This window comes from Pungitius pungitius, chromosome 4, assembly GCF_949316345.1.
Source record: "Pungitius pungitius chromosome 4, fPunPun2.1, whole genome shotgun sequence".
Classification (NCBI taxonomy): Eukaryota; Metazoa; Chordata; class Actinopteri; order Perciformes; family Gasterosteidae; genus Pungitius; species Pungitius pungitius.
Window position 1 is genome coordinate 3,086,175 of NC_084903.1, and position 15,018 is coordinate 3,101,192.

General features: G+C 45.7%; 1 protein-coding gene across 1 annotated transcript; it reads right to left on the reverse strand.

Moving 5' to 3' along the window:
* Nucleotides 1-7,502: 7,502 nt before the first annotated feature.
* dhcr7 (7-dehydrocholesterol reductase) lies at nucleotides 7,503-11,408 on the reverse strand. Its single transcript, XM_037448493.2, has 8 exons — nucleotides 11,294-11,408; nucleotides 10,660-10,762; nucleotides 9,742-9,964; nucleotides 9,565-9,655; nucleotides 9,263-9,476; nucleotides 8,533-8,737; nucleotides 8,213-8,344; nucleotides 7,503-7,981 (listed from the first exon to the last, which is right to left on the reverse strand). The coding sequence occupies exons 2-8, from the start codon at nucleotides 10,758-10,760 to the stop codon at nucleotides 7,517-7,519; spliced, it is 1,431 nt and encodes a 476-aa protein (XP_037304390.1). The 5' UTR covers nucleotides 10,761-10,762; nucleotides 11,294-11,408; the 3' UTR covers nucleotides 7,503-7,516.
* Between the last annotated feature and the right edge of the window lie 3,610 nt (nucleotides 11,409-15,018).

The window sequence follows — 15,018 nt, forward strand, 5'->3', positions numbered from 1 at the left end:
GGTGGCTGCCATGTTGTGACACCATGTTGTGACACCATGTTTCTACAGTAGCCCCAGAAGGACAAACCAAACACTGGCTGTAGCAGAGCATTTTCCCACCTGGTACAAATATATTTTTATTTTCTACTGCCTCTCCATCTTTAACCATCCTCTACCTAAACAAAGTCACTTCTAAGAGAATATTATCTCATTAACACAATTACCCACATCCTGCACAGGCTCATAGGGGGATACCTCAGCTTTTCAGTGCCACTGGCCAGACAGGAAGTAGGAAGTGGACAAAGGAAGCACAGAGAACACTTTCAACATCCTACTGCTTGGACAGCATATAGGTCAGAATCTGCTGGAAGTCCATTCGTCCACAGCCATTGCAGGTCTGAAAGATTTAAGGACTAATATTATATTACTACATATTATGACACTGATCGTTTTTTTTGCTCATAGGGAAAACAAAGCCCACTTCTACAAAAAAAAAACAATTCTGGTGGCATGTCTTTTTTCCCATCAAGGATTAACATGCAGACAGCAGCTCCACTGTGATTAGGCCGAGGTTAAAAGAGATATTAAATTCACACACGGTGACCAGAATATTTGATCTCAAAAGAAGTTGATGATGACTTTGGCCACTTTAAAGAAGAAGAGTTTGTAAAGCGTCCACCTGCAGAAATGTGTCTGTCAGACAGCTTAGACAGTGATCAATGCAAAAAGGATTAGTATGGACGGGGGCCGCTGGTTCAAAACTGACGTTCAGTATCTTGTCAACCGCAGCCGGATCATGGAGGGCAAGCATTTAATGCGCCTGTTGTATCCGTGGTGTGGCGAAGATGAGGGATGGCTGTAGGAAATACTATTCATGCTACAAAGCAACCATCCATTTACTTTCTTTCACATGATCTTTCCTTCAAATGTTTCCACTGAACGAATTCAATATCAATAAAGTGGGAAGCGAGCCATGAAATGTACTGCCCATTCAGGAATAAACCCTTCCCACACGAGCCTTTCACTGTCCACCTTAAGTGTCCACTTGAACAAAACCTGTTCCGTTGCATGGAATCATCAAAGCTGAGCAAAGTTTCCATTTAATTTATAGTATATTTGGGATCCCAACACTATGAAGCCTAATGTTCCTGGTTCTCATTGAGCTCTCCTCCAATGCCACCATAATACCACCTTTAAACCGGTTATAATAGTCACACTGAAACAGGTTTGTTCCCTCCACATGAACAGTGATTAGCTGGATCCGTGTTGGCTGTGATGGTGCAGCTGGACTTTCTTCTTTACTTTGACGTTCCTCTCTCACAAGCATTCAGCCTGCTTCTGTTTGAACCCCCTCGCTGCTCCGTGATTCTTTTATCTGCAGAAGAATTCCTAAAGGAGTAGATCTGTGCGGGCATCTAAGGCCGTAAGTCCGCCCCTCTCTCTGGAAAGCATGATACTCCCCACTGTGAAGGAGCCGGTTGGGACTTCCTGTTGCTCGTGATTGCAAGCCAACGTAAACACCAACAACCGCGATTTCATCATCGCATCCTCTCGCAATGCTTGGTTGGATGTTCACTTTGAAGTGCAATATGTTTGATTCTTTTTGAAAGCCATGATCGTTTTTAAAAGAAAGCTGTATCCCCCAAAAAACAGCAAAATCTGAAAAAACTTTACAATACAAGGCTCATTTCTCCGGATGTCCCAATGTGTCCTGCATAAAATAATACTAATAATACCTTAAAACACCATCACGTCTGGGCAAAAAGTTTTAAAGTTAATTTTAGAGGGTCGCAACCCAACGGACAAACCCGCAGACACCCACAGTGTGACTCACTGGTGATCAGTTACACCAAAAGCTGAATAAAGGGTGTGGACGAGAACATGTGTTTGGAGCTGTCAAGGCGGATGGAAGTGGAGAAGGGAATGGGAATAGGAATGGGTGGGGGGGGAGATGTGAAGGTGTTGTCGGGAATGGACTCCGTGGGTGAGTCTGTCGGGAGCCTCGCGTGGTTTCATGGTCCCTACGGAGACACATACATCCCCACTGAAGTATGTCCCACGGGCAGAATGTTCATAAAATGCAACACGTGTTAGCCCTTTATTTCTGGGCCCCGGGTTCTGGCAGGGTTCCTCTGGCTCGGCACCAGTGCTGGAATCGACACGCAAAGGTCAGAGCTAATAATGTGGCGAGGAAGAGGCCGTGCTCAGCCGCAAGATTACTCGCACAGTGGGGGGGGGGGGGGGGGGGGGGGGGCGGCGTGGTGCACGAGTGAAACAATGGAGGAAAACACAGCTCGCCTCCCACGAACAGCTAATCTTCACACATGAAATGCTTGTGTTTCGTAAAACCTCAGACAGGGTAGGGTTCCTTGCTCGTAACCTGCGTAGCGGTTTACGATCGTGGCGAGTGGGATCGAAGGTAATGGAAGAATGATTGCTCGTGGTGATTTATTAAGGAGAAAGCCATTAGAGGACGCGTGAGGCGCCGGCTGCCGCCTCAATTGCCATCAGATCCGGTTCCGACCAGTCAGCTAATTGATAAGCGCGGCCCATTCTGCAACTCTTCAACGCACAGCTGAGAGAAGTCGAGGGCCATAAGGACGCCGCGGCTTTTGGACTCACTCATCTCCTTACCATTCCAAGTGGAAAAAAAGCCTCGGATGGAGGACAGGGAAGGTCACACATGGAAGGTTTTCTTTTGTCTTGGTCGTTCTCCTCATTTAATCCACTTCACAGTCCCCGCTCTTAACCGATAAGCGATTCAAGCGGCTGAAGGATATTGATGTGGACGCCTCACGCAAACAATGGAAACGTGCTAATGGGAAGCCTTTAGCTGGCAAACCTTTCTGCAAATAAAACTAGTGATCCGTGTTTCTTTGGTACGGCTGACAGTCACTCTGTCCTGGATCCATCTCCATGAATCATCACCACCATTACTAAGAAGCAGCACTAATTTACAAGAAGAAAAACAACTTTATTTCCATATATTCTCTCCAGTGTAAACCTTAAACCTGGTAAAGGTTTTTTTTCTCAAATATGCAGCACTAGCCTCAGTGTTTTTACACAATACATTATGCAGCTGTCGAGGGCATAGTTTTCAACCATTTTTGCACATTAATCTCAATCTGTTTTTGATAAAATGGAGCGAGGTGACTAGAGAAACCTTCCCTACTTGTTAGGTATGATGTAATGTGTAAAAAGGCAAAATAACAAGTAGGCTTTGGAGTCTTAACTGGGGCCCTCCATCTGTCAGACTTCTCTCAGCGACAGGAAGGCCAACTACTATCCCTGACGCTGGAGTAGGGCCCGTCCTGGCGAGGTTCGGCAAAGTCACACGGGGGCTTCACCCGGGTTCCTATGCAGACTCATGTCCCCTTACCCTCCTAACCCTCTGGACAACCGTCTGTCACAAACCCTGTCCCCAAAGCAATCCGCACGAGTCAAACCGATAACTTGAACACACTTCGTGGAGTGTGTGAGTCTGGGAGTTCAGAGGAAGTGAATGACTTGTTCTGCCCTCCGGGTTTGGGTTTCCATGTGGTAAACTTCAATGCTGCTGATCTGTCAGCCTCATCTATAATCCGGGAAAGGGTGTAATTTCAGCCCCAGAGGCTCCCCCTCTGTCAAGCTCAACTTGGATCATCGTTTGCAATGGTGGATTCAAGCTGCTCTCAAGTGGAGTCTGGAAAATCGAGGTGAAGGAAGCCAGGCCCTTGACTCCCGACACTCCCCACGTGTCAATTGTGAGCTATTTGGTGGGCCGAGCTGCTGTTGGTGTGGCCGCTGTGAAGAGAGAGCCTCGTTGTTAATATGAGACGCGGCATCTACAACCAATCATTCTTATCGCATCAGCTATGGATTTGTGGCGCAGCCTCGGAGCCTCCTTTTTAATCCCCCTAATTCTTTCCCTACTCCTAATCCCTTTTTGATTCGACTCTCTCTGTGATTTACATGGCCAAAATGTAGGTGTGGGATTCTGTCAGCTTACTTTGGCGGACGCCTTTTCTTAAAATAAGACTTGTTTCAATACGTCTGGAGACAACAACAGGGAAGGTTTGTTTAAGAGTTTATGTCTCGCTTTAGGCTAAAGAAAGATGCTTTTTGTCTGGAACCATAAAGTTTCATTTGCTGCTAAATTGATGCAAACAGGTCCTGTGTTTAGTTGTTTTGCGGTCTTGGCCCCGTTGAAGCCGATGTTAACCACAAGCACTGATGTTTAGCATCAGACGTGTGGGGCTCTTTTTTAGTGTGATGTTCATTCTGGGTGAAATGACATCCGTCCATTGGCTAACAGAACAGACCGGCCCAGGTCAGAAGTCAGAGGACAGAAAACAAAAAGGAAGGAAGGCCAAATACAGAAAAAACAACAAATGGGAAACTTATAAATAATAAATACTTCTGTTGTCTGGAAGTTGTACAATGAGGGAAAAGAGGGCTGTAAAAAGAAAATCATCTAATAATGGCGCCACACGAAATGTTATCAGAGTTCTGAGGGTCACATGACGTCTATCCAATCCCATAAAATCAGCCTCATGGTGGGGATCGCCAACGTCATCGGGCCCCCCCGCGTCCCGAGTGAATGCCTCCAATCTCATGGCAATCAATCAAATAGTTATTGAGATTCACTATTTCGCGGTGGGCCGACTGGCTGTCAGACGGATCGCTAGCATCGATTCAGACCAAAGGGCGATGAGTGACAGAAATAATAACCCACTATTATAAATATGACCTTCAAACCCAGCACAAGAAAGCCTCGTTGTGGCAGCTGGAAGGGCTCCTTCCCACCTGGTGGACCTCAGCGCCGCGTGATTACCCGGGCCTGGAGCGCTCTGTAGCCGCTAGCTGCACTGCATCGTTGGTGCCGGCACTTTTGCTGACAAATCATGTACTCGCCAACCCTCCTGCGGTGCCCCCGGCCTCCCGGTCGTACTGCTCTCACCCACAAGTTGCTTAACCCCCCCGAGCTTCCAATAAAAAGTAATTTGTCCTCTGGGGAAATCAAGCCAACTTTAGCGGCACCGACTCCCAAGAATCCCATTGTGCTTTCGGTGTGCTCCTCGCCTCTCGTTCCTTCCCCCCCCCCTCTCTCCGAAACCCCTCCGTGCCCCTCAACTGCCCCTCGTTGCAGCTTCGACGGTATGGTTATTGTGCGCGCTGCTCATTTGTATGGAAGGGTGCATGATCCCCACTCATAGGCGCGCAAATTCAACAGCGCGGCTTTTAGAGTCGTCGCGAAGCCATCATCTCTCTCTTCCGATTACCACTTTGTTCGGAGGAAGCTTTTTCTCACCTGGTTCCATGAGTGAACGCCGCTCGACGTTCCTCGCCTTCTGGGATGATGTGGGATCAATTAACGTTGGGAGTGGAATGACACGTGATCTGGTTTCATGTATCGCAACGCAGCGAGTCGGGTGCAAATGGCATTGGCATTGAACAAAGACAAGGGGAATCAATGAGTCTTCCATTATCATAACTGCTATACATAACTTGTATCACTACAGCCACAGGGGAGCCGCTGATGGGTCAGGGAGGCAGGCCGGTGCTCACGTGGTGTAATGGGCCCCCCGGGGTGACGGATTACTAAAAACACTCGAGAACAAGCGGTCGAATCATGTATGGCAAAGTCTTAACGTACTCTGATCCACCCTAGAAGTGTGTTTTGGATGGGAGTGCAATGCTGCACAGTTGAGAGAGCTATTCCACACAAGGCAAAGAAGCTCTTCTGGAGCCTTTTCATCATATCACATGATCTTCATAAACCGAAATACATCTTTTCAATGTACATGTTGTTTATCCAAGGGGTTTCTTTCCTTCCAAAGTCCAGGTTCAGCCTCCGGCCTCCTTAAATCAGGAAACTCTGCTACATCGTACAGCTGACTGAAACATGTTTCTTTCTGCCTGTGGTTTGTCAAATGATGCAAATCTAATTAAAGCGAGCTGTGTGCAGATGCATTTGATTGGTAGCTTCTATCTAGATTTCATGGTTGAGTGCAGGACAACTAAAACGGTAGTTTTTTTACAAAAAAAAGAGTGAGTGCATTAACATAATAATGCAGCTTGTGTATACATGGCTGAATGACAAAATCATTTTGGGAAAAAAGCTTTGAAAGGTTAGTTAGGAATGATACACGTTTGTTTAGAGCTGTTTGCTTGCTGTTTAAAACTGACCGAGGATATATGACTGCATGTGTGATCAAACTTGAGGGATCATGTGGTGCTTTTAATTTGCTCCAACTGGAGATAAGCATTCAAATGCGTCAGTGCATCTAGCTGAACACTGGCTCAGCTGTGCTCTGCTGCCCCCCAGTGTTAAACATTAGAAATGACATCAACTCGCCTCTTTCAACCACGTTATACTGTTGTACTAGCTGCTCCAACCTACTCATTTACAAATGCATGCAGTTGTGTACATCATGTGGTCTAGATGGGGAGAGCGATATTGACATCCCTCCATTGACAGCATAAGTGAATGTTTCTAAAAGAATAGTTGCATTGCATTTTAATAGAAAAAAACAGTCATAACCAAAATGTGTTTAATTGTGTGATTAATTTAATCACCACTATAAGAAAGGCAGTGCTCTCATTAGGGAAAAACAGACACCAAACAGACAGTCGGTTCCATCAGCAAAAGGACTTAAACACGACTGGATCTACTCCACATGTTGGTTCAACACAAAGCAAATGCATTAATCCACTCTAAATCAGAGCATTTAAAGGCTGAGGCAAAGTGTGAACAAACCATCTACGTCTACATTTTAGTGAGTCTCTGAAGCTGATCCACCTGAACACGCTGCTCTCCACCACATTGAAGGAATGGAGACAAGCTATTACTAAACCATACCCAGATATCACCGGCAGCTAGTTGTGAAAAGTGAAGTGAGTGAAAAAATCTGAGCATTCAGACGACTTGAAAAGTGATGTAATCTTTGTTGACGACAACAAAGATTACATCACTTTTCTTTTTATGAGGCAGGTTTCGTTAGCAGAGCCAACAATCACATTTGGTCCATTAAGCCAGTAGCGCTGCAACAAACCGGCTGTACTGATTCATAAATATATCACTTATATCTCAATAACCACTCATTTGATCTAAAAATTCAGCACGCAATAAAAGGCCTGCATCTTAGGAAACCTGAGTGCTAAGTGACAGCCAATACAAATCCTGACAAGTGATGAATTTACATTGATATAAAAAATAGGAATTCATCAATTTCTCCTATTTGAGAAACAGGATAAATGACTATGAAACTGACAAACTGCATTATGGGAATGTCACAGCAATGTGGAATTAGCATGTACCTGGTACCTTATTAGCTCCAAAGACATCTTGTACTGTCAGAATGTGTTTAAATGGTCCCAGCATAGTGGAAGCAGCAGACAGGTGTGTCACACTACCCACTACCGGCACACATCAACTTTCTAAATGTATGAAAAGTGGTGTTTAAAAACCAACATACCCCCCTCGTGTTGACCCATTCTATTTGTCTCTGAGCCCCCACCCAGCCTGTCTGCCCCCCCCCCCCCCCCCCCCCACACTCTAAAACAACCCAGGAACTAGTCGGTAAGGCACAGCGTCCGTGTAGCGCTTCCAGTCCTTCCCGTACTTGCTGCCGCAGCGGTGCTCGTCGCGCACGCAGCGGTGCACCAGCAGGATTGTCATGTAAACGATGTAGAAGTACGGCAGGACGTGGCCGAAGCCGCAGGCGGCACAGTAGGCCAGCGAGCCCATGAGGTCGCCCGTGTAGTTGAGGTGGCGGGCCACTCCCCAGAAGCCCGAGGTCATGAGCTTGCTGCGGTGGACGCCGCCGTCGGCCGAGCGGTAGGAGCACTCGATGTACGCCGGCTTCCTGCCCCAGATGGAACAAGAGCCCTCTGTGCGCCGGAACAGGTCCTTCTGGTGGTTGGCGGAGCGGAAGATGTAATAGCCGACCAGGCCGAGCAGCAGCACCGCCAGGGCGTGGAGCGTGGACAGCTGGACCGGGTGGTACACCAGGTACAGACCCTGCAGACACACAGATATCACTTACACCTGAGCGTGCACAATACAATACACACATTATAGGTTATTTCATGTTACTTGTGTGCATGACAAGTATTTGATACAGACACAGTGGGTTTAACTTTGACACAGTTAGAGCTGAACTTTTGCATTACAATAAAGGCCTGCCTCTACTAGCCATAGATAGGACCATACAGTGTATCATTACAGCAGGTGCTGGGACATGTGTGTTACCTGCAGTGTGTAGAGGTATGGCAACCACACACAGTCTCCCCAGCCAAGATACCAGCCAAAGTGGTCATGGCAGATATCAATGGTCTTCAGGTACCAAGCCTCATTCCAGAAGAAATCCAACACATAAATGGCCTACAAGAAAGAAAAAAAAGAAAGAAATATTTCAATGTGCTCTGCCGTGAAATACATCTGATACATTTTGCAACATGTGTGTGAGGGACCAACGAAGAAATGTACGGTTACACATGAATACGGTCAAAGAAGTTAAGTTTAAGTTCAACGTATTCCATTCTGCTTTCGGCGGCCTTATTCCGCCTCACCTGCAGCACGTTGACCAGCACCATGGAGTTGGAGACATGGCCGTAGAGCTCCTGCTGCTTGGCCATGTAGGACAGGTTGATGAGGGTCCAGGCCACGATGCCGGGCCGCCCGTTGAAGAAGAGCTTGAAGTCGAACCACTTGCCGATGCGCGGGTTGAACTCGATGCCCATCATGTAGTTGTAGAAGACATTCCCAGTGAACTTACTGCAGAATCACCAACAGGGAGGAGGCAACCAGTTGATACAGTCGTGTGCGAATGCCAAAGACAGAACTACTTTGCCATAAACATATTTTAAGCGGACACACGCAACGTTTCTATTCATGTCTAACAAGGCGACTTGTAATGGCAGCATGTACATGACTGTACAATTCTCTTACAGCCTTTGGCCTAATTTGGTGCCTCTTCATGTATATCATGTGCATCTGGACGGATGGAAATCAGACCTGGCCCCAAAGCTCATCCAGGCTCAAGAAGAACTCGATGAGGATGGAACCGTGTGTGTATTTGTGAAGATGTCGGCCATGTTGATCTGCCCTGTGAATTGTTTCTGTCGCTGCTTTTTTTTACATTCATCCTGATGCAAATTCAAACAACTGCAGTACAGCAATGCACTTGTGTTTGTTGCGTCTTTTATGCGGTTGCTGGGTTACCAGTCGGATGGAGCCGCATTGTATTGTGCGTCCCGGTGTTTGTGTAACAACAAATGCAACACGTGCATCGGCGCTCACCAGTCTTCAGAGTTGGTGGGGAAGAGGTAGGCCTTGATGAAGGCGAAGCTGGACACAGCGTAGCCCAGGATGTTAGCGCACCACATCAGGGGGATCCAGTGGTCGAAGACGATGGTGGGAGAGAACCAGTGGAAATGTTGGGCGTTGGCGTACCACAGAGCGTGAGTGATCAGCCAACACTGCAGCCCGTTGATCTCGTACTTGTTAATCAGACCTGTGCCGCAGAACGGGGGGGGGCATTGTGAGGGATAGGAATGGGTGTAATAAAAAGTGCTTTGAATAGAAAATGGGGTGTTAATTACCAGCAGGAGTCCGTGCTCCGGCCTGCACTCCACCCACGTAGCCAGGAATAAACTTGTGAGTCACATCAGGAACACACATGTACAGGAACAGCTGAGGGAAGACGCAACAGCAAACGCTCAAGACAAAGGGCGGACTTGTCCCCAAACTGCTTCCTTCTCTACTATCTTTCCTCTTACCTGGAAGGCCACCCAGACGGCGTAAATCTTGGCAGCTGACCAGGTGAAGGAGGGTGCCCGGGCCCAGATGGAGAGCAGGGTGGTCTCTCCTCGGAACAGGTCCAACAGGGGCTGGCTGACCGAGCACTGGTACTGGTCACAGGCCATCACAAAGTAGAAGACGATGAAGGGGGCGAAGCAAAGGAGGCCGATCACGCTGATCAGGGAGAACCAGTCCACCTCCCTGAGGATGATTCAGATATGAGCGCAGACAGTGTGAGGGGGCGGCCTGAACAGGACTGAGCAGATCCCTCACGTTCAGTGATACGTGGACAAACCTCGTGAACAAATCAGTCACACCAACTCATTTCATATGTCTAAAGGGGGAGAAGGCCTCACCTTTTCAACGTTACTGGATAGTTAAGTGTTTAGAAGTGCTCAATATTAGTCGAACAAATAAGTGTTCCTCCTGAAGAATGACAATGCAGATCTTGTGACAGTTTTAAACCCTTCTTCTCTTTGCAGACACAACCGAGGGGCCTCAGAGCCTCAGAAGACACACTCTAATCAGCACATTATGTAAGACAAGATAACGGGGGAATTATGTGGAACTTGATGCAGTGTGTACTTTCACTCCTGACTCCCTGGAATGCCCTTAACAAATATACACCATTATTTTGAAACTATTGTAGAGCTTTGGGCGATGAGTACGTCTCCATCACCACCTTTCAGCAGAACATTACATTTGTACGAGGACACTACACGAATGTCACAGAGACGTCCACCTGCTTTTGTATTCACTTTCCTCCACTTTCTCAATGCCAATCTTTCAGATGGGGGGGGACAAATCAGATCATAATGTTTGGTACAAACATGAGTATCTGGTGACCAGGTGTTTATCCCTGAACAGGTGTCTTCTTGACTTTGGGACAGACTCACCATGCCCTCCCCCACTGTGCCGGCTGCTGCTCAGACGTGGTCCCGTTGGCGCTGCGCCGCGTTCGTCTCCTCGAGGCCTCCATGGCCACCGCACCGCTCATTTCTGGTGAAGGGTCAAGTCATTGGATGGGATTAGATTAGGCCTGCTGTACTTTGTACACACAGCAGCATGCAGTGGTTCATCAAGTACACAATGACACCTGGGACATTTCCGTGTACCAGATCAGCAAAGTTACTTCTTTTTTTTTTGTCTGTCGTTTTGTGTGCAGTTTTTTTTAAAGTGAATGTGTCATATGCGGTGTAGTTCCGCATCATTTCTAACAGATAATGACACACACACACACACACACGTATGGCGATAGCGATTTGAACTCAACATGTAATAAATGGGGGTTTCAGAGTGGGGGGGGGGCACCGTTACATAACGAAAGAAAACCCGTTCTGTCTTTTTCTGGATCGGAGAAGATGAATTTGAGGACTTGCGGCCTCTTGCACACTCGAGTAACTTTTGAAACGTTACACGTCCCATTTCCTTTGTACTTCGCACCGTGTTAACTACATAGCAATAGGTCCATGGTACCATAAACACACGTTATACGGCGTTGTAACGACGAAAGTACCGGAGCTCACTCACCCGTTGATACCGGACAGACGGAGGGACGCAGGTAGGCTGGTTTTCCTCCGCGGCCCAGGTGCTTGTTATCGAGTGACGTTGACCGCTGGAAACTGCAGAGCCTCAGACTCCGCCCATAACACCACTGCACATAGGAAATAAACCAACGAGGATCATGCACAGGCGGGCCCCAGGGAGGTGCACTGGCCTCTGATTGGGCGTTACTAACTGGAGACACCAGCGCCTCACTCATTGGCCAGTGGTTGAATGGTTATAAAATAGCTGTCTTGATTATCTTGTCCTTTAAAAAAAATGTTTAATCGATTGTTATGACAATGATAAATGCAAGAAATGTATGTTAGTACAGCTATCACTTAATAGACAACAGTGAATTGATTACAATGCTTCAAAAAGCACTGCAATGGACACACCCAACCAAATATTTTAGTTTTATGACATCTTCAATAGCAAAATTTACATTAAAAAATCTCATTTCTCTTGTGTAACCTGAACTACATTAAGATCATAAAGTGTGTAAAGACTTTTTAAACAGCATGTCTACATGTTGTACATACATACAGCTAACTCAAAATAATATTTCATAAATGCAAATGTCGATTAAGGCTCACCAAAACCATGAGGATTTAACATCATCAATAGAGAGACCAGACCATAAAATAACCGTTAACCCACCCAGAAAGCCAAAAAAGAGGGTCAATGTAGGCAAATATTTTGAACCTTTCCAGTTTGTAATGCCACAGGTTCTGGTGCAGGAGAATACATTTCTCTTGTGTAACCTGAACTACATTAAGATCATATTTGTATTCATAATAAACTATAACATGATTGTCTCACAGTGGTATAATGTCCTTTCTTGATCATGTACCTAACATATCCTTCTATGTTCTTCCCCAAAAAAGAAATCTGCCCAATGATACTGACACATGATAGATAGGACCCTGTTTTCCTCAGTGCATGTACACCAACTGTCCACTAGAGAGCAGCACTCAGCTGTGACCCAGACCGGCAACTTCAGAGGGACAAGATAACACTGTATATCCTGTGGATAAAAACTATAACATAATTTATGATGCTGAATCACCACCTCCGTTCTAACCTCTTAAGTATCCATAGAGCTCAGATGTGGGACCCTGTGCCCATAACTCTTTATTTGTAATTTCTATCTAATATCTATGAATGTGTTCCTCTGCTGGGACAACTTATTCAGAGTTCATGTTTTGACTTTTTAAGGACAGTTTGAAATACATAACATATGATGGCATGTTTATAGCATACCATACTACGATATTTTTATAAATATATGTAACTCATCAAATCAAAAAACCAAAAGTATTGTTCACTGTTTGTGATCTGATTTCTTTTTTGTTATTCCTTTGTATTTGTACTTTGACCACCATTTGTACTTTGAACCCCCCACTTAGTCCTGAAAGACCAAAATAATGATGAAAAAAAGAAAAAAAAAGAAAAGCCTCCAAGCTCTGGTTTTCTTGTAATATTTACAGTATATTGCTTTGAGATGTGGAGACAGATGACAGGGTACAGATAAGAAGTGCAAAGACGACCTCAATTTAGAACAGTACACCATTTATTGCACTTCCTCTTCAAATGGTGAGTCAAATTGAAACAATTTAAAGATATTTATCTTCCAAAGGTCGTCATCCAAATGCTCCTTTGAAAACAATCTTCCAAAAAATATTATAAGAAAGTAAATATCATAAACAGAAAAGAGAAAAAAAATGACATTTCCCACTATCCACATCAGAGTGAGATATTAAATAAAACACAGCCGAGGGAAGAATCCTGTTTATTTTTATGTCCACTTGTGGAATGTGTTGTAATGTGAACAGTTGATTAGCGGTGCGCTACTGGCTGTATAGTATAGTGCAGATACATTCCTGTCTCATTTCTTGTGGCTTTTTGCGCCACGTTGGACATTCCAGTATTGTATTATCTCCTTCATATAATCACCCCTGAACACACAACTTCTGAAACTCCTCAAGATTTAAGTTATTTATTAAGTTTGACTCATTCATCACAGGAAGATATTGGAGGTTTCTTCTGCTGAGAAGAAAACAATAGATTTTTTCCTCAAAAAGATGGTTTCTTCGAGAAGACCTCCCTCCACAGCCTCATCTTCCATCATCAACCAACTTCCATCTGTCTTTGACATCTCTTTGAAACATTCTTCTCCTTCTCCGTTAATCCCTTTCCTGTTCCCCTCTGTGACGCTTCTTGTTTTGGATTTCTTCTTTCTTGAGTCCTTATTCTGGGTCCCTCAGTTCCTTGCTCTCCTTTATACCCTTTGATCAGATGCCGTGTTGCCGTGCTGTATCCAGACAGTGTGATGTATCTGGGCCAAGCAGCAGACACCACAGCTTCACGGTGCATCCGGGACAAAGACGAGTGCTGCTTCTCTTTGTTACCTCGTGAAACCATAAATATAATAATAAATAATAACATCAAAGTTTCCCCCAGTATTGAGCATGCATGCATCATACAATGCAGACAATTTTAATAAAGCTATCTGCCCTTTGCAGAGAAAAAGTCCTATGAAACTAGGGTGTCTCTGCACTGCACTTTCAACATGCAAACCCCCCCCAGCACAACTATTCGATGCTGGGAGCATGGTGAGAAGAACACAGGGCAGGAGGAATGGAGGTGGGACGGTCACACAGACACAGGACCGCCGTTCACGTTCCATGCCCAAACAAACGCAAACGTTGACCCTCTTTCTATACGAGTCCAAACTCACTTGAGTCGCTATGGTCACCTGACCGGTGTGTCACTCTGCAGTAATGTGAAGCGTTGCACAAGCTGCAGAACGCAACCCTGTTGAGCCAAATGTGTCTATTGTATTTGTTCATCATGCATGAATATCTGTCTGTTTGTTGTTCTGATAGTCAAGTGTCTTTTTCCACTACAGCCCATTAAGGATATATGGAGTCTTCATATGGAGTCAATGTGATGTTCTCAAAGCAAATGGGTCCAGAGAGGGCCGCGTGCTCTGTGTGTGTGTGTGGATATTTGTGTGTTCAACACAGAAAGAGCGGGCGCTGCGTGCATGTGTGTTTGCATTGAACATATGTGGGTGGGGTTGGGTTGGGTTGGGGATTGGGGGGGGGGTGGTTGCATGACAAATCTCACGCTAATCAGCTCCCCTGGGGTAGTGCATGTCTGTCTGCATTCACAACAGTGTGTGTATGTGCCTACAATATTCTGAATATATGAATACTGTGTATGCATGTGGTGCCATGTTTGTGTGTATCGGTGTGTGTGTGCGTGTCCACCCAGTCGGTGTTGAAGTGTCTTCTGACTACGAGGACCCGGTGCAGTATCAACATGGCTCTTAAATAATTCAATAAAAATGAAAGTAAAAAATGAATGAGAGCAGAAGCTCCCTCGTGTTGTCCTGATGTAAATGACCCCCCCCCCCCCCCCCCGCTGCACCAATGTAGGACCAAACCAACTAGAGTCCCTCTGTACGAGACCATGTGGACAGGAAGTACTGAAACCCAAACACAGAACATCTCTTGGGACCTTCGGAAGCCCAGATGGGCGCCATGATGAGTCAGCTCACAGGGGTTTATTCAGATGAAATACATTCCAACATGGAGGACCTTTAATTACAGGATGTTTGCAAATAGTGAATCATTCACACGTGACCCTATTTCTTCTTCATTTTTACCAATGCTTTACAGCAAGCTTGGTTCGTGTTGGGTTAGGGT